This window comes from Dermatophagoides farinae, chromosome 10, assembly GCF_024713945.1.
Source record: "Dermatophagoides farinae isolate YC_2012a chromosome 10, ASM2471394v1, whole genome shotgun sequence".
NCBI classification, from domain to species: Eukaryota; Metazoa; Arthropoda; class Arachnida; order Sarcoptiformes; family Pyroglyphidae; genus Dermatophagoides; species Dermatophagoides farinae.
In genome coordinates, this window is record NC_134686.1 from 2355687 (window position 1) to 2374848 (window position 19162).

The window sequence follows — 19162 nt, forward strand, 5'->3', positions numbered from 1 at the left end:
CAAAAAAAAAATATGTTTGCAGGTGATCAGCAACAACAACAACAACTACTACTACTACGACGACAACGACAACGACAACGACAACGACAACGACAACGACAACGACGACGACGACGACGAAAAAATGGCAGATAAATTCGTTCAAATTTTCTTCGTATTTGACACACACACACACACAAAAAATTAAATTAAATATCTGATGCAGCAGCAGCGGCAGCGGCAGCATGTGAAAATGTTCACAAACACCTGTTGACATGATATATTTTTAACATTGAATTTTATTTATTGAAAAAAATAAAAGTAAAGAAAAAAATCTTTCGGTCCATTGTCGTCGTTGTCGTCGTCGTCGTCGTAGTTGTCATTCGTCATATCGATAATAATTGCAAAAATTGCTACTATGAATGACGTCAATTCAATTTAGCCATCATCAAAATGGATATATGAAATTTAAATGTTTTGATTCCACAAACAAATCGATCAAATATCGAATTTTCGAATCAGTTTTAGAAATGTACAATTTTTTTTCAATGTTTTCGTTTCATTTGGAATCAATTATTGATGACAATTATTTAATGATCAATCAGATCCTGCACATGTGTATGTATGTGTGTGTGTGTGTGTGTGTTGATGCTTGATTTATGATGTTTGTCCTCGACAACAGCATAAGATATTCATAGAATCAACAACAACGTTTGTTGATTTGATTTTTTTTAATATTTTTAAAATGATGTACGTGTGTGTGTGTTTTTTCAAGTGTAACTTGTGGCTACACACACACACACACATTGATTGAGAATTAGAGAGAGAGAAATGATGATGATGGAAATCAAGAGAACTTGTTGTTTTTGTTGTTTACCTGTTGTTGTTGTTGTTGTTGTTGTTGTTGTTGATAATTAAAAACATTTCATTTTCATTTTCATTTAATTATTTGTCATCATCATTATCATCATCATCAACATTAATTGTTTTATTGTATACCGCATGCATATTGGTATGGTGATTTCCGTTTTGTTTTTTTTCTGGCTACGAAAAAATATGATTTGACAATTTTCTTCTCTATTGTTGTTGTTGTTGTCTGTTGTTTCATTTAAATTTTTTTGTTCTATCCACCTGTATATATGATATATTTGTGTATGATCCATTACAGATTGAAAATGGTTTTTTTTTCTGTTTTCGTTTTCGTTTGACCATTTTTTTTTTGCATCCGATAAATCAATGATGTTGGTGCCGTGTTTATGATAAACAAATTCCAATGACCATCATTGAAGAAAAATTAAAATGAAAATTTTTCAAGTTCTTGAAGAACACGATCAACAACAACAACAACTACATACCACTGAATGATGTCGTTGCTGTCATGAATTATAAATGAGTGAATATTTTTCTTATCATCATCATCATCAATCCACTTGTGGCTATTGATAAAGATGAAAATGTTTGATGCTTTGATGAAATCAATTAAATCAACAAACGCACACATCGGAATGAAATTCTCAAAGAATTTTTTTTTTTTTGAAATAATGTCAATCATGAAAGCCTTCATATCTCAATGACATACATACATACTCATCAATACATCGCCTATTTTAACAGTGGCAAATCAAAAAAAAAATAGACACCAATTTTTTTGCATGTAATTGAAACGTTGTTTTTTTTCTTGTTTCCTTTTCCTCTTTTTTTGTTCACAACATTCACATTATTTATGATTGATTTTTGTCTAACAAAATCTTCCTCTTTTGATCAAATGAAATAATAATAATAATAATTTATTCCAATCCATTTTGGACATTGTACATGGCTCATACACACACACACACACATTGCTATTACAATTGATATGTCGGTCGATTTGATGTGATTAAGATAATCATAATCACAGATGATTATCATTTGGATTTCTTTACATTTTTTTTTTTTGGAAATTTCTTATCCATCAAATTTATATTAATTGTTTACGTGTGTGTGTGTGTGTTTGTGTCATTGAGATGAGACCACGAAGCCAAATGATGATAATTGTTGCATTTTTTTTTTTGGTTGGTTTGTTATTGATAAATATGTGTGTAATGATGTGGCCACATTAGTGGTGGTGGTTGTAGTGGTGGTGCACAACACAATAATCCTATGTGATATAATCATTTCATATCTTTTTTTTTTTTTTTGGTTCTTTAGGATTTAGTAGTTTTTTTTTCTTTATTTTCTGGTGGTTGTTAAGATCCTTAGTAGTTAGTGATTAACAAATCTTTTTTTTTGTTTGATTTTAAAATTTTTCTCATCATTCATTCATTCACTTTTTCTTTTTTTTTTGCTATATCCCGAACTCTATTTAGGATCATTTTTTTTTTTAATATATGAATCGATTAATTCATTGATTCATTGATCAATGATTTGTTGTTATCTATCGATTTTTGATTGACTAAATATCAATAACCAATCAATACAATTTGAATTCACAAATTGCAACAAACATGATGAATATGTAAAGATTTATAAAATTACAAATTCAATCCAGGGAAAATGTATTCAATTTTTTTCCCTCACTCTCGCACTTTTACATTGATTTACGTTTACAAATGTGAACAAAAAAAAATTTTATCATCATTCATCTCATTTCAAACTGACTGACTGACTGACTGACAAGCATCATCAAATCTAAATGGTGAAGAAAAAATGAAAATGAAAATTATGAAAATGAAAATCATCATCATGATCAAATGATTCAAAAACAAAACGAATTTTTTTTTATTTATGACGTGTGTGACGTACAACAATCTCTTTTCATCATTTTCATTTCAATTCAAATCAATTCAATGATGATGATGATGATCCGAGTGAAATAAATTTGAAAAAAAAATTCGTCACCACCTTCACCACCACCACAACCAGAAAGAAAAAAAACCCAGAACTAAGAACAAGAACATTTTTTTTTTTTTTTTGGTTATTGATTTGTGTATTGAATTTCTTTTATGCCATCAAAATATTGTGAATAAAGTAAAGTGAAACTGCTCATCATCATCATCATCATCATTATTGGCATTTATCATCATTTCAACTAATCACCAATCAATCAATCAATCAACCATTGAACGGCAATAATTTTCTTTTTCTTCTTCTTTATTTCTTTCTTTCTGATAATAATCAACAACAAGAAATTTGTCTAAAATCTAGCAAAAAATTTTTCATTTCATTTGCAAAAAAAAAAAAAAAAATTTCTCAGGTTTTATAGTTTTATACGATATATATGATGATGATGATGATAATCGTCTTTAAATGGTGATGTTGGTGTGTGTGTGTGTGTGTGTGCGTACGTGTCCTAGAAAACCGTGTGCAAAAAAAAAACCAAATAAACAAAATAAAATCATCTGGAAAGAAAAAAAACCCGTACGTACGACAAAGTAAATAGACTTTTTTTTCTGTTTTTTTTTGTGTATGTGTGTTTCATTTTTACATCGACCAAAAAAAAAAAAAAAAAATTGTCGCAATAATCATCAGTAAATGAAAAAAAAAGTTTTCAGCAACAAATGTGTTTTTTGATTTTTTTGATTTAAATCCTAATTGTTTGTGTGTGTGTTGTGTTTTCATTGATTTTTGAATTTTTTTTTTCTATCCACCCACAAATAACAAACACCAACACGGCAAAATGTCGATCAGAAAATTTTTCAAGCAAAAAAAAGATTTCGATGGTAAGTAAATATATTAGATTCCTTGAATTGAATATTGTTTTTGCCTTCGGTTGACATTGTTAGAATGATCTTGGATCAATGATTTTTAAAAATTAATCAATAAGAAAAAAAAATGAAGAAATTGGTTCAAGTTTGATTCAGCAAAAAAAAATGATTGATTGATTGATTGATTGAATGAATGCCATTCCATTTCCGGTGATGGCATTCAAATCAATAAATCATCAATAACCGATTCAACAAAAAAAATGATTTTAAAATTATCGATTTTTTTCGCCGTGCTGCAATCTGGTGATTTCATTTCTAAATTGTTGTTGTAGAAAAAAAAATTGAAATTTCTAATCGAAACTAAAGATGAGATGTAAAAACGATTGAACCGTTATTATTATTATTATCGGCAATCTTTTGGCCCATTTTTTTCAATTGAAATTTTTTTTGTTGTTGTTGTTGATTGAATATATGGTCGAATGATTTTCAATCAACCAAATCATTGATTGATTGATTGAATGAATGAGTGAAGAATTTTTTTTCACTATTTTCAAGTTTTCCACATTGAAAAAAAAACATTGACTCTATCTCTCTCTCTATCTATCCATCTATCTCAATTTACCAGATTCTTGTTTTCTTATTTTTTGTTATCAAATGAAATTCTTTATTGGCCATTCCGGTGTTTAATTATATTTTTCTTTTCTACTATAAATATTATATATTATATGGCCAGGAAAAAAAAGGATTGACAAAAAAAATGCAAACTTTTTCATCACGTAAAAAGTAGTTGATTCTTTTTTTTTTTTTTGGAAAAAAAATTGCTCCATCAATGAAAATGGTCTCTTGCCATTGATGATGATGATGATGATACGATTCACCAAATATTCATCAACACATGCATTTACTTATTACTTAATCTTGACATGGAAATATAGTGAATGAAAGAAGAAAAAAAATCTTCAATGTGCTCCATATTTTTTTTTTTTTTTTTTTTTTTTTTTGGTAAATAAAGAAAAGGATTAGATGGAATGATGATATTATTATCATTTTTAATTGAGTTTTTTTTTCTCCACTCCATAGTGTATTGTATTTGATTGTATCGTTTTTTCTCACATTGTGTTTTGTTGATGATCATATTGAATACACATTGTGAATTTGTATGGTTTTGGTTTTGAGAAATGTAAAATTTTCAATTTTGTAATGTAATTTTTTTTTGTTTGTTTGAAATCTAGATCAGTCATTCATCAATCATCGTTATGATTTTCGTCACAATCATTGATGATGATGATGATGATGATGATTCGGCATTTATTCTTGTCATTTTCATTTTTTATTTTTCTTTGGTGCGTATAACGATGATTTATATATATGTATGTATGATACAATCGTTTCTTTCATATCAGCACGAATATCACCTTGATTGTAATTGTAAAGTTAACAATTAAAAACAACAGAAAAAAAAGAGAAAAGAGAAAAAACAATTGGCACGAATGTAATTCTGTTCAAGATTTATTTAATCCTATTTATCACATTGTTTGGAAAGTGCAAATGATGATGATGATGATGATAATAATCTTTCAACAATTGGGCTTAACATTTAGAGAGAACGGAAACAAAAACAAAAAAATAACGATTACAAATGTGATTTTTTTTCATCATCATCATCACCACCTCATCACCGTTGATGATCATCATTGATCATTGATCATTGAAGAAACTAATTTTCCGGTTCAATATCCAATAATAATGCCACAATCTTATTGGTGAACTTTCTAATTTTGTTCGTGTGTTTGTGGATTTTTTGTTGTTTTTTTTTCCTGTTTTGATAAAAAGATTTGCTTGCTTTTTTTTCTGTTTGATTTCAAAGTGTTCAATTGATTCGAATTGTTTGTTTTTGTGTGTTTGGTTTTTGTTTTTCTTATTTGCACAACAACAACAACAACAACATTTGACGATCCATCCAGAATAATTTTCAATGGTAAAGATGTTTTTTTTTCTTGTCCTTTCAAAGTGAAAATGCATTTCGCATACAAATAGAATAATAATAATGATGATGATGCTGAATAGTAAAAAAAAAACTTTGCTCTCCATACGTGGTCACGTGAATTTTTTTTTTTTTTAATTCACCGTTATTTTTTCATTAAAAAATAACAAACAAACAAATAGAAAAACTTTTCAATTCATCATTCTGTGGATTGTTTTGTTTTGTTTTTTTTTCATTATTCATTATACTAGACATAGTATAATGAATAATGAAATATATGCTGTGTGTGTGTGTACAATGCGAAATTTACCGTGTATCATCGATTGAATCCAATGTTGAATGCGATGATGAACGATTTATGTGATGAAAATCCAATTTTTAATCGATAATTTTATTTTTGTCTTGTTGTTGTTGTCTTTTTGTTGTTGTTGTTTTCATTTTTTATTTCTCTTTTGCTTTTACTTTCTTTTTTTTTGCAAGATGATGATAACTGATTGCCATTGAATTATTGTTGGCTAATTGAATTTTTTTTCTTCTATGTTGAAAAATCATCATTGTTACATCTGATGTTTTGATCTGTGCTTTTTACAGTTTCTCTTGTTGTTGTTGTTGTTTTTATAACCGAAAACAAAAAAAAAGGTGAAAAGAAACCATCAAGGAGAAATATGAGACCAAACGATAAATACACAGTAAATGAAATGTGACAGTGAAAGAAAAATAAACTCGATTAATGTCACGCACCTTATGATCACGATGATGATGATGATGACAATTGCAATTTGAAACAGCCACATTGCGCACATCCATCTATTCATTTTCACCAGTGATAAAAAAAACTTTATTTTTGGACATTTGGTTTACATTTAGTGTGGAATAAAAATAGAAATAAATTCTTAGATATTATCATTCTGATGGTGGTTCATTCATTGACCGATTCATTTGTATTCTTTTTTTTTTTTTTTTTACTGTCCAATTGGCGTAGGTGGTATATTGGTATCTATCAATAGAATTTGAAGAGAGAAATAAGAATATCAATCTATTATTATTTGTTTCAAGTTTGTTTATTAATTTATCAATAAAGGTAACCAAACCAAAATTGCCATCACAAAATATTATTTTGATCATTGAACCTAACGAACCATAGTAGCAATTGAAATGAAAATGACCCAAATGAAGATATATTCTGATTCTCTTATGATGTTTTATTATTATTATTATTATTTTTCAATAAATGAAAAGAAAAATTCTTATATTAATCTAATTCTATTCTAATATTGCCTACTACAACTGTTTTATTATTATTATTTTTTTCTGCTGTTGTTGTTGTTGTTGTTGTTTGTTTGTCATTTCAGAATATTCTGTGTGTGTGTGTCGCTGCTTGGTACTAGATATATTCTTTCCTATATTATATTATATTTTTAGATTCGCGTGATTCAAAACTAAACAAAAACTCAAAATAATAACACATATATAGATACATAGATAGATAGAGAATATAGACAGAGAATTTATTCAATTCAATTTGAAAATTCATTTATTCTTTGTGGATTTGATTGTTCCCTCGACACCTGGATCGTTTTCGTTTATTTTGTTCATATTCTTTATTTGTGAATCTATAGATTCGTTTCTAATTTTTTTTTCTTCTTCTTTTACTTCTCTCAGGTTTTCCATAATGAAAACCTTTTTTTTCACAAAAACACACACACACAAATGATATAGTAGATATATTTAGATTCAATACTGGGTTTCTGGTTAGAAATTTTCATTGGCTACATTCGTTTTTTTTCCAATAATCATTTCGATTTTTTTTCTTTTTGGTTCGATGGGAAAAAAATTTTTTCAAGACAATATTTCTGGCTTTATAATATCAAATATACCATTGGGAATCTGTACAGAATATCGCAATTATTTGCAAAGAATTTTGTGTGTGTGTGTGTGTGTGTGTGCGTTTCAAGATTCTTATTATTTACAATCATGGCATCATTTTTTTTCCTTATATGTTCCAATCATTATTATTACGATTGTTTTCATTTTGGTGTTTTTTTCCTGCTTTGAAATTCTATTTTTCAACATGGATGTGAATCCAGGAATTAAAAGATGGAAGATAAAAAAAAAACGAAACATTCAAATGTCTAGTTCGCCGTCGCAAATACCATTTACCATCGTGCACACACACATGCCCTTTGCACAACAACAACAACGACAACAACAACAATTTACAGACGACAGAATTAATTTTGATATATATATGTTTTCTTTTTTCCAAATGACGACAATGTTGATAAATTCTTCATTCATTCAAACGGTCTTTTTTTTTCTCGGTTTTTTTTTTGGACCATTTCATTTTGACATAACGCACACACACACACACACACGCATACACACTACTGCCATGACAGACAAATAAAAACATCACAGTAAAATATTTATTTATGGCCCCTAGGATCATGAATTTCATAGTAATAGTGTCATTGCCTGTATGAAACTGTTTCGACCAGAAATTTATCAATTCTCATCACATCATCATCGAGTTTGGCGCCAATCTTCTTGTTTGTCGTTATTTTTCATTTTTTTTCTAAAATTAAAACACATTTCATTTTTGCTGTTTGTTTTTTTTTGTGTTTCTCAATCAATCGATCGATTGTTCGATCGATCGATCGATAGATACAACACAGCACCAACAATGAGTGAAAAAAATTGAAATTGAAAAAATTGTCTCTCTCTCTCTCTCTCTTCCTCATATTCATACATACACAAATTCAATTCATCAATTTTTCATCATTTCATTTTATGACAATGTATTTGTGTGTGTGTGTGTGTGTGTGTGTGTGTGTGTGTGTGTGTGTGTGTGTGTGTGTGTGTGTGTGACAACAAATGAAAATCGACAATTGTAAATAATTTGAATTTTAAATTAAATTTTTTTCCATCATTTAAAAAAATTTTTTTTTTTGATCATTCATTCATGATGAGAAAATTCAAAATTTTAAATTTCATTTTTTTTCACGCGTAAGCCTGTGTTTCGGCGTGTGTGTTCGTGGTTTTTTATTTGATGTGCGACATTGAAAATGTCTGTGTGTGTGTGTGTTTTTTGTTCAATTTGCTTTCCATTGTTTTTTGTTTGATAATAACTTTGGCGACCGGTTTTGTTTTTTTTTGGATCAGTAATTTTTTTTTTTTTGCTGGTCTGGTTATTTATTACCTGTCATCATTTTTATATATGTGCATATAAATGGATTAAATGAATGAATGAATGATGATGATGATGATGATGAAATTGATTTCACCAGTTTGATGACAGATGATGATTGTAATATTAACGGATAAATTGTGATTTTCAAAAAAAAAAAAAAAAATTTTTTTTTGTCTAAACATAGCACACACACACACACACAAATCATAGTGTACATTACAATTTTGATTCTGGGATTTTGCTACTTCAAATCGCTTTTTTTCTGATATACAGTGATTGTCATTCGATTGTCAACTTTTTTTTCACTGACTCTCTCTCACTAAATCGATTAAATTTCCTTTTGTTTTTTTTTTGTTTTTGTTTGTGTTTTTGATTGATCACAAATCTAATTTTTATCATCATCAATGGACAGTTTTTGGTGTTTATTTTCCGGTTCAAATTTTTTTTTTCATTATTTCACAGTTTCAATCATTCGACCATTTGTTCATTGTCTTCCATTCATCCGTTTATTTTTATTATTTTTTTTTTTTTTTTTGAATGAAATAAAAAACATTCTGTGCCAATAATCTAATGACGATGATATGAGAAAGTGAGATATATACACACAGTGGGCACTCTATGTTCGTAAGTACGAATATAAACATTGTCGTAAACAGTGTGTACACTGTATACGGAATTTAAAAATAGAATTTTATTTTTTTTTCATTCGTTTTTTGTTTGTTTTCCGAATAATAAAAAAAAAATTCATATAAATGGTGGGCGTTTGTACTGTGTGTGTGTTTATTGTTTGTGACAATGACAAACCCGACAACAAGTAAGATCGAAACATTTTGGTTTGTCTGTCGTTGTTTTTTTTTTTTTTTTTTTTTTGGTTTTGTTTTGCTGATTTTTGAATTTTTTTCACTTGTTTTTTTTGTTTGTATTTATACAACATTGGAGATTAGAAAACTTCTGTATTTTTGTCACAAAAAAACAAGACAGAATCGTTGTCGTCGTCGATAATATATATTCTTAGAACATCCATGATGATGACGATGACGATGATGATGATGATGATTTACATGGTTCTAATTGATTGTGTTTACAATCAGAAACGGATTGGATGAAAAAAAATTTTTTATTTTTATTCTAAATAAAAGCACCGAAAAAAAACATCATCATCAATGTTTAAATGAATTGAATTGAATTGTTTGTATTGGTTTGACTGTGTGTGTTGGTGTTGGCTCCACACACACACACACACACACCCAATGTTTACGCCCAATTGTAGAATGTTTTCATTTTTTTTTTATTATAAATCGTGGCAATTGTTGTTGTTGTTGTCGTAGTTATTGTCTGATTTGAAAATCATGATATGAACTTGGAAATTCTGGTCTGTGTGTGTGTGTGTGTGAGTACATTTTCTGAGAAAAAAAAAATTCTTATTTTTTTTTGCTGATGGTAATTTCTAACTTTGTCGAAAGTTGAAAACCAATTTGTTATCGTGTCTTGTGTATATGGCAACAATGACTACGATTATAATTCATTCATCAACATTGATGTTTTTCATGTGATTAATTTATAAATTTTTTTTTTTGATTTTTTTTTTAATTTATGCAAATTCATCATCATCATCATTTATACATCAGTGGTATTGGTGAATGCATCACCTATCGAATCGGAAACTGGACAACAACAACAACAACTGCAACAACGACAACAACAATCATCACAATCATTGAAGAAAAAATCCAGTCCATTTAATATATTTCGTCGTAATAAAAATTCATCAACAAAAAATAGCCATAATTATTCTGTGAATGATTTACCAACTGCTACTGCTAATGCTGCTGCTGCTGCAACCAGTAGTGATCCAACAACATTGATAAAATCATCATCATCATCATCATCTTCGGCACAGAATTTATTTGAAAATAATAATTCACAAGATTTATTAAATAATAACGATCTAGATCGATCTAGTCAGTTTGATACAACCAACAACGATATTCAATCAAATGTTCAGAATGTCCAATCGCAACTGCCACCACCACCACAAGCAAATGAATTGAAATCAATATTGAAAAAATCAAAAACATCATCATCATCATCATCGTCATCGTCATTAACGAAATTATTATTACGTAAATTATCATCATCAAATGAAGTGAATAATAACAATAATAGTGATAATTATAATTCAACAAACAGTAATAAAAATACTAATCGATCTCGTGAATTGATGCCAAAAGATTCAACGATAATCATCAATAATAATAATAATAATAATAACAACAACAATAACAACATGTCATCAATCATGGGCCATAATGATAATGATAATGATGATCATGGGCCAACAATGGCACAGATTCTTATCCAAACGGGTAATTGTAAGTAGAACATTTTTACATTTTTTTCATTTTTCATTTTCATTTTTTTTGTAACTATAGTAGAAGTATGTAGTAGTAGTAATAGTCGAAACGGTTACAATGAATCCGATTATTCAACTACATTCATTATTCATTCAATTTAGAACGGAATTTGTTACCAAAAAAAAAAAAAAAAAACGAAAACAAAAACAAAATTCTATAGTAAAGACAGAATAAGCACAACAAAAGCAAAAAAGTTTTGTTTTTCATTTTGTCTTTATTCTTAATAATTCTTGTTTTTCGACAACTTATTGATGACATCAGAATTGTATATAATTTTTTTTTTTGGTGACATTTGTGTTTTTTTTTTTGTTCATCTAGAATCTAGATATTTGCATTATGTTCAAGGATAAAAATATATTTCACTGTGTTACTGTTTGTTTTACCAGTTAAACACAACTATATTTTTGTTTTCTGTCTGTTTGTTTATTCTTAGTTGACAAATTTACTTGATCATTTATTTATTTATATGATGAAAAAGAATATTCTGATTCTTGGCTTGATTTTTTTTTTTTTTTTGAAAACTCTGTTTCTGTCTCTCGATGCAAAGAGAGAAATTTTTTTTTTTTTTTTGGCATCCAAAAGATGCAATCGCTTGAAGGCATAAATGCTAACAAAAAAAATATAGAAAACAATTGATTACACATTCGATTATTTGTTTTCAATTTTCATTTGTACAACAAATGTTTTTGAAGTTAGTTTTATGTTTTTCAACATCAAGTATGACAATTTTACCTGGTGTGAATCGGTGATGTTTTTAACACACACACACACACACACACACACACACACACACACACACACACACACACACACACACACACACACACACACACACACACACACACACACACACACAGAATGTGTTTTTGTTAACAAACTAGAAAAAAAAACATTCAACTCGAATTGCTCGAAGGTTTTGCATTTCTTCTTCTTCTTCTTTTCCTTTTTTTTTATTGATTGTCATTTAATCTTTATCATTCTTGGAATTTGTTGTTGTTGTTGTTGTTGTTGTCCTAATTTTTATACTGGAAATCAAATTCGTTTCGAAAATTATTTTCTTATTTTTTTTCTCGATAATGATCAACTGATTATAACTGAAATGATGATAATGATGAGTACGAAAGATGAAATGAAATGAAATGAAGCGAAAAAAAATCATCATTAAAAGAAAAACGAGAGACAACATGATTTCCAACAATCCATATAGTGATCATTATGATGATCACTATGATCTATCAGTTTCTGTGTGTGTGTGTGTGTGGGTGTGTGTATATGCCACTATCGTTTGTTTTCAAAATTCTTTTAATTTGATATTCTGTTTTTTTATTTCGTTTCCTGGTTTCCATTATTAGCACACACACACACACACACACACGTTTGTTTTATTCTTGGAAAGTTTTTTTTCTGCTTATTCAATCAGTTTTTTTTTCTTGGTTCTTTTTTTTTGTTCACACATTCTAACGACTGGTCGACTTTTATTTGCTGCTGTTATTTTTTTTTTTTTTTTGTATTATTGATTGATTGATGCATTTTTGTTTTTGAAATGGAATTTTTTTCAATTCCGTTAACTTTTCAATCACGTTTGTTTTTGTTTTTTGGTGGAGAAAAAAAAAAATAAATTCTGCTGACTTTAAAAAAAAAAAATGAAAAACAACAATTCCTGAAAGCATTCAATCAATTTAGCGCCTTCCGTTGTTATATATATTTGAAACTTTCTGTCTGTCTGTGTGTGTGTGTGTGTGTGTCAGTATTTATGGAAATTTCACGAAAAACAAAAACAAAAAAAAAACTCTCAACGTAAACAAACAAACAAGAAAAAATCATAATTCCCATTCATTCATTCACTCATTTTCTTTCAACCGACTAATTATATGATATGATATGATACGTGTGATATCAAATTAATATATACTGGTTATATTAAATTAAAAAAATTTTTCTGAGGCGGCTTAATTAGACACACACACATATCATATTTTCATGAAATTCAAATCATCATCATTTATTTTTTTTTCATATCTATTTTTTTTATCATTCTGTGTGTGTGTGTGTGTGTATGTGTATGTGTTTAGACGTGATGATGATAATGATGCAAAATAATTGATGCAGAAATTCTGTTTGTGTGTGTGTGTGTGTGTGCCGTTTTTATTTATTTTTTTTCCCACTTTCAGTGGTGCCATCTTTTGTAGAAATAAATGGATATTTTTTTTTAAATCAATTTTTGTTACCATTGTTGATAAAAGATGGCGTTTAAGTTTGTGTGTTTAGATGTGGAAAAAAAAATGAAAATAAATCGCGCCAAACTATAGCTGATTTTTCGAGTCGAGTCAAAAAAAAAATGGATATAGAAAATTTTTATTTTTATTTTCCTATATTTCACCTTCAAAACACATGCCACACACACACGGCCAAAGTTATATATATCATATATAAACTTTTTTTTTATCTGCTGTTATCGGCTACAATTATTCCGATGTTCAATGTTTGTAGTAGTAAAAGAATCTGTAAACACTTGTCCACATTGATAGTGGTTGTTGGCAGCGGCAAATACTAGTCATATAATCAATAAAATGACATGACATCCAAAAATTCTATCTCGATAATGGTAATAATGATGATGATAATCAATGAAAATCTTTAACCATTTTAACATTGAAATCCGTTTTGAAGTTTTCTTTTTTTTTTCTCTCGACCATTCATTCATTCGAATCATCATCATCATTATATAACAGTAAATAGTTACAGTAGTAGTGGTGTTGGTGTAATTATTATTTTTTTTTTGACCATTTTGCTTACTTTAGACTTTGCTTCTACTTTTTTTTGGGTGATGGGCGCCATATATATTCCATGTTTAAAAAGGATACATTCTGTGTGTGTGTGTATGGAACCATGTCCCAAATGAAATGAATGAATTTACCACTACCATCAAATGGTCAACATTATACCATATTCTATATGAATGGCGATCATTATAGTTTTTTTTTTTTTTTTTTGGTTATTCTGGAAAAGAAATTTTAAAAAGAAAACCGAACATTATTATTCTTTTGTTGATTGGTTTGGTTGTAGCAGACAATATCGCTTACAACAACAACAACCATCATCATCATATATAGAATCCTATCTTTTGTGTTTACTTGTCTGTTTGTGTGTGTGTGTGGCTAAACCAGAAAATACCAGAATTTTTTTTTACTTCTTTACGGATTCACTCTTATACATAAACACCCACACACACATGGATTCTGTTTGGAACCATAATAATAATAACATCTACTACTACTACTACTACCACCATCACTATAACGTCATTTTGTATAATAATCATCATCAACACATTTTCAAATGTCTTTAAGAATAATCAAAGAATTTTTTTTCTGATCATCATCATCATCATCATTAGGGTTGGGTGATGGTGGTTGGTGGTTGGTACAATTTCAATTGAAACAATCGCATGTTATATACATGCGTCAAAAAATCCATCAAAAAAAAAAAAAATTTTTTGGTCTGTTTGTCTATTTTCATATATCCGTTTTGAAATAGCAATGAAACGACTCGAATATTATTCTTTTCAAAGTTTTTTTTTCTTGCCTCTAATGTTTTTTTTTGTTATTGTTACTTTCGTTGTTATTGTTGTTGTTGTTGTTTGCAATGCAAATCTTTCAACAAAAAAAAAAAAAAAAATAGGAAAAGAAGAGAAAACTTGACTTTGGAATTTTTTTTTCGGTTTTTTTGGTTATGGATCGCTTTTGAAACTTGTTATAGTAGCTCTTTGTAGATGTAGACTTGACTGATATATATATCATATATTGATGACGTTCACAGACGTATCAGATGTTACTTGCTTGTCAGACGTTGCTTGTTTGTGTATATATACACGTTTTCCACACACACACACACACATATATAAACAAACCAAACACAGCGGTTTTTTATATTCTTGATGGCCAAATACAAAAAAAAAGAATATTCAAAGAAAAGAAATGTACACACACACACACACACACACATTGGGAACCAGCCATATCAAACACAATATACAATACAAATTCTTATTTTGAAAAGATTTTGAAAACCTTAGTTTCCACTGTGTTTTGTTTGTGTTCACATTACACGGCGAAAATTGCGTGTGTGTGTGTGTGTGTGTGTGTGTTTGTGTATGAGAAAAAGAATACGCATGTATAACACGTAAAAGAATAACAAAATAATCAAAGAATCCGAGTAATCAAAGGTTCCAATTGATATTGAAAACAACGGCATCATCAATGAATGAATGAATGAATTTTATTTTTCAATGACAAAATATCGATTGTTGATTTGGCGATGACAAATCTCATTGATTGATTGAAACATTGTGTTTTTTCTATCTTTTTTTAATGTCATTCGTACTCTGAAATTTTTTTTCGTTTTTAATACTTGAAATTGAAACCGTGTTCATCATCGTCATCATTTTTCTTTCAATTAATTAAAACAGTTGTTGTTGTTGTTGTTGTCAATGTCAAAACAAAAATATCACCTGAAAATCATTATAAAACTGTAAATTAAATTAAACTATATATAATCCAGAAAAAAAAAGATAAATTTGATTCTGATCAATTTGATTGATTATTGGCCACTGTCATTGTGTGTGTGTGTGTGTGTGTGTGTGTTTGCCAACATTTTGTCATTACACATTTTGAGTTGATGCTGTTTCAATTTTTGTTTGATCATATATTAAAAAAAAAAAATATTGTCCTCATCATCATCATCATCATCCTTTGGCAGATATTTTGCTCATTTGATGATTTGATAATTTTTTTTTCTGTTGTTGTTGTTGTTGTTGTTGTTGTTGTTATTGATGTTGATAGTCAAATCGACAATAAACTTTATAATACACCACCATCATCATCATCATCATCATCATTATCCGTTGTAATCTTTGTTGTCGTCGGGGCAATAATAATAAACGTGCATCATCATCATCATCATCCGCAATCAACAATCCACAATATTCGAACCTCATAATAATAATAAATCAACACACACATACACATTTCAGTGTTTCTCTCTTGCCTGTGTATATGTTTGATATCCTGGTTGTATCAATATTTTGGGTGGCAAACACACACACACACACACACATCTACAATACAGAGACCAAAATCCAAAAAAAAAAAAAAAAAACTAGAGAGAGAAAGAGAAAAAAAATTAATTGAAAACCTAATCTAGTATACTGCGTTCGTGTTTACTGTGCTATTTGGTTTCATCATCATCATCATCACACATCGTATTTGTCATCAATTTAAATGATGATTGACGATCTCTAGTTTTATAATAACACAATATAATAATAATAACACGTATAAGATGATTGTTTTTAATCCAGTTTCTTGTTGCTCTGATGTCAATTTTTCATCATTTATGATTTTTGTTTTTTTTTTTGTTGTTGTCTCTGTGTGTGTGTGTGTTGAAATTTGATTCAAAATGAAAAAAAATATCGACAAGTGTGTCTTGTTTGAATTAGTGAATAAAAATATTGTTATTGTCATTTGATTATTGCCATTGATTATTGAATAACTTTTTTTTCGCACATGAAAAAAAAACCGACTGCAATACAAATTGAACAAAAACGGATATCAAATTCAATTTCATTCATTTAACAACTCTTTATCTATTTTTTTTTCTGTCTGCGTGTTTATGTTCGTCTGCGTGTGTTTAATCAATTCGCACACACACACACACACACACACGCATATAAACATATAGCATATACACACACACACACACACACAAACAGAAAAGATTACACCTTTTTTTTCATGAGATTTTTGTTTTTTTTTTTTGGAATTTAAGCACTGAAAAATTTTTTTTTTTTTTTTTGACGCGTGTGCATTTCAAATGTTTGCTGTTGTTGTTGTTGTTGTTGTTGTTGTTGTTGTTACGGCTGTTGTTTATCATCATCAATTCAATATAAGTGAATTACAAACATATACAAAATCGAACAACATTGATAAACAAACAAACAAACTGTGAATTTATAATGAACGTCATCATCATCATCATCGATTTATAACACAACCACAGGTTTTTTTTCATTATATATCAATCATTCATTCATTCATTGGACGGCTTCAAAAAAAAAACAGAAAAAATTATCGTCTTTTTTTTGCCTGATTGAAAAAAAAACCTTGGATAATCAATATCAACGACGACAACAACAACAACAACACGACGACCATCATCAACGATCAAAAAAACTTGAATCGAACACTTAATCTGGCTACTATATGATTACAATTTTTTGAAATCAATATTCTTGGGTGTTTATCCCGAAATTCGTTTAAGAATTTTTTTTCTTTTGGTTCTTGACATTATAAAAATCAACGAATCAAACAACATTCATCACGTTCCAATAAATCAATATTCAATATATTCAATATATATTTTTTTTTTCATTAATAACAAAATTCTTCAATGCAGGTTTTCTCAATCAATAATCAATAATATAATATCCGATATAATAATATACTATACAACTACTACCGCCGTTGTTGTTGTTGTTGTTGTTGCTGCTGTGGCTGCTGGTGGCTGTATACGTTTGTGTTTGTGTACACATGCTACAACAGAACAGAACAGAACACAGAACACACACTTACACATGTGGATAGAGTGAGAAAAAGTAGAAGCAAAATTGAATGTGCGTGTGTTGTTTGTGTGTGTATATTTCAACAAAAATTGAAAAAAAAAATCGCAAAAAAAAAAAAAAATAATAATAAAACCTAGAAGAAGCAAAAACGAAAGAAAAAAATCTAAATCAAATTCTCTCATACTTCTACCACTTATACACACACACACATTCATTCATTCATTCAACATCAGAAGAGATACAATAACAAAAAGAGAAAGAAAAAAAAATAAAAATGAAACGAGATTCAATGGTAAACTAAAACAACATATAATTTTTCAGTGTTTTTTTTGTTTGTTTGTTTGTTTGTTCTTGTTGTCGTTTGTTGTTGTTGTTGTTGTTGCCGAATGAATCTCGACGACGAATCATCATCGTCATTCTAAAATATTTTTCATTCCTGTTATTTTTTTTTCATTATATATGTGGATGATGATGATGATCATGATGATAAAGGTGGCTTGTGTTGTTGTTGTATAATTATTATTGTTGTTAATGCGAAGCGCCTGTTCTCGGGCTGGTAATTATTATTGTTGTTAATGGTTGGAATTTTATTTTAGCCAACAAAAAATTTCCTCGAATCTTTTTTTTTCTTCTTCTTTTCTGCGGTTTTCCTACTGCTGCTGCTGCTGCTGTTTTTACTCAAAAAAAAAATTTTTTTTTTCTGTGAGCAGAAATTTTTTGTCTGTATTTTGCCCGTGTCCGTGTGCATTTGTGTGTGTGTGTGTGTTTTCATTCATATTTACCCGGTGGTGGTAGTGTTTGGACGGATATTTGGCCCGATATTTTTTTTTTGGAATTTTTTTTTCACCCATAAAATTCCAACCATCATCATCATCATCATCATACATTGATTCCAATGTGAAATGAGAAAACTCTCTTTATCCATTCATCATTGGTTATATTATTGTTGTTGTTGTTCAATGTAAAATAGACGACGACAACAACAACAACAACAATAATAATAATAATAATAACAACAACAAAGACGACGACGACGACGACGCCAAAAAAAAAATTCATTTATTTTTTGGATGAAAAGAAAAAAAAATTTTTTTTCCTTGTTCGTCTTTTGTTCATCATCATTATTCTGGTTCTGTTCTTCTTCTTCTTCTTCTTTTTTTTCGTATTTGGAACCAAAAAAAATACAAAAACCTTAAAGAACTGTGAAATAAATTCTGGTTGCTATTCTTTTTTTTCACTTTGTCTGCTTCTCCATCTGTGTGCATGTGTGTGTGTGTGTATTTGATGATC

The 19162-nt window shown here is 28.7% G+C and overlaps 2 protein-coding genes across 4 annotated transcripts in view; both read left to right on the forward strand.

The window, feature by feature from the left end:
* Positions 1–17064, forward strand: part of LOC124489848 (uncharacterized) — a 70208-nt gene extending 53144 nt beyond the window's left edge. The window contains exon 3 of the transcript XR_012832447.1: positions 17051–17064. The gene's annotated coding sequence lies outside the window, so the exon portion shown is untranslated. The remainder of the gene's footprint in view (positions 1–17050) is intronic.
* Positions 2199–19162, forward strand: part of Pka-C1 (Protein kinase, cAMP-dependent, catalytic subunit 1) — a 37807-nt gene continuing 20843 nt past the window's right edge. For 2 of the 3 annotated variants that reach the window (XM_075734556.1, XM_075734555.1), the window contains exons 1-2: positions 2199–3680; positions 10468–11211. In XM_075734556.1, the coding sequence (XP_075590671.1) occupies positions 3638–3680; positions 10468–11211 (787 nt within the window). In that variant the 5' untranslated portion in view covers positions 2199–3637. Of the gene's footprint in view, positions 3681–8506; positions 8540–10467; positions 11212–19162 lie in introns of those variants that run through there. The other variant, XM_075734557.1, reaches the window with a different exon arrangement.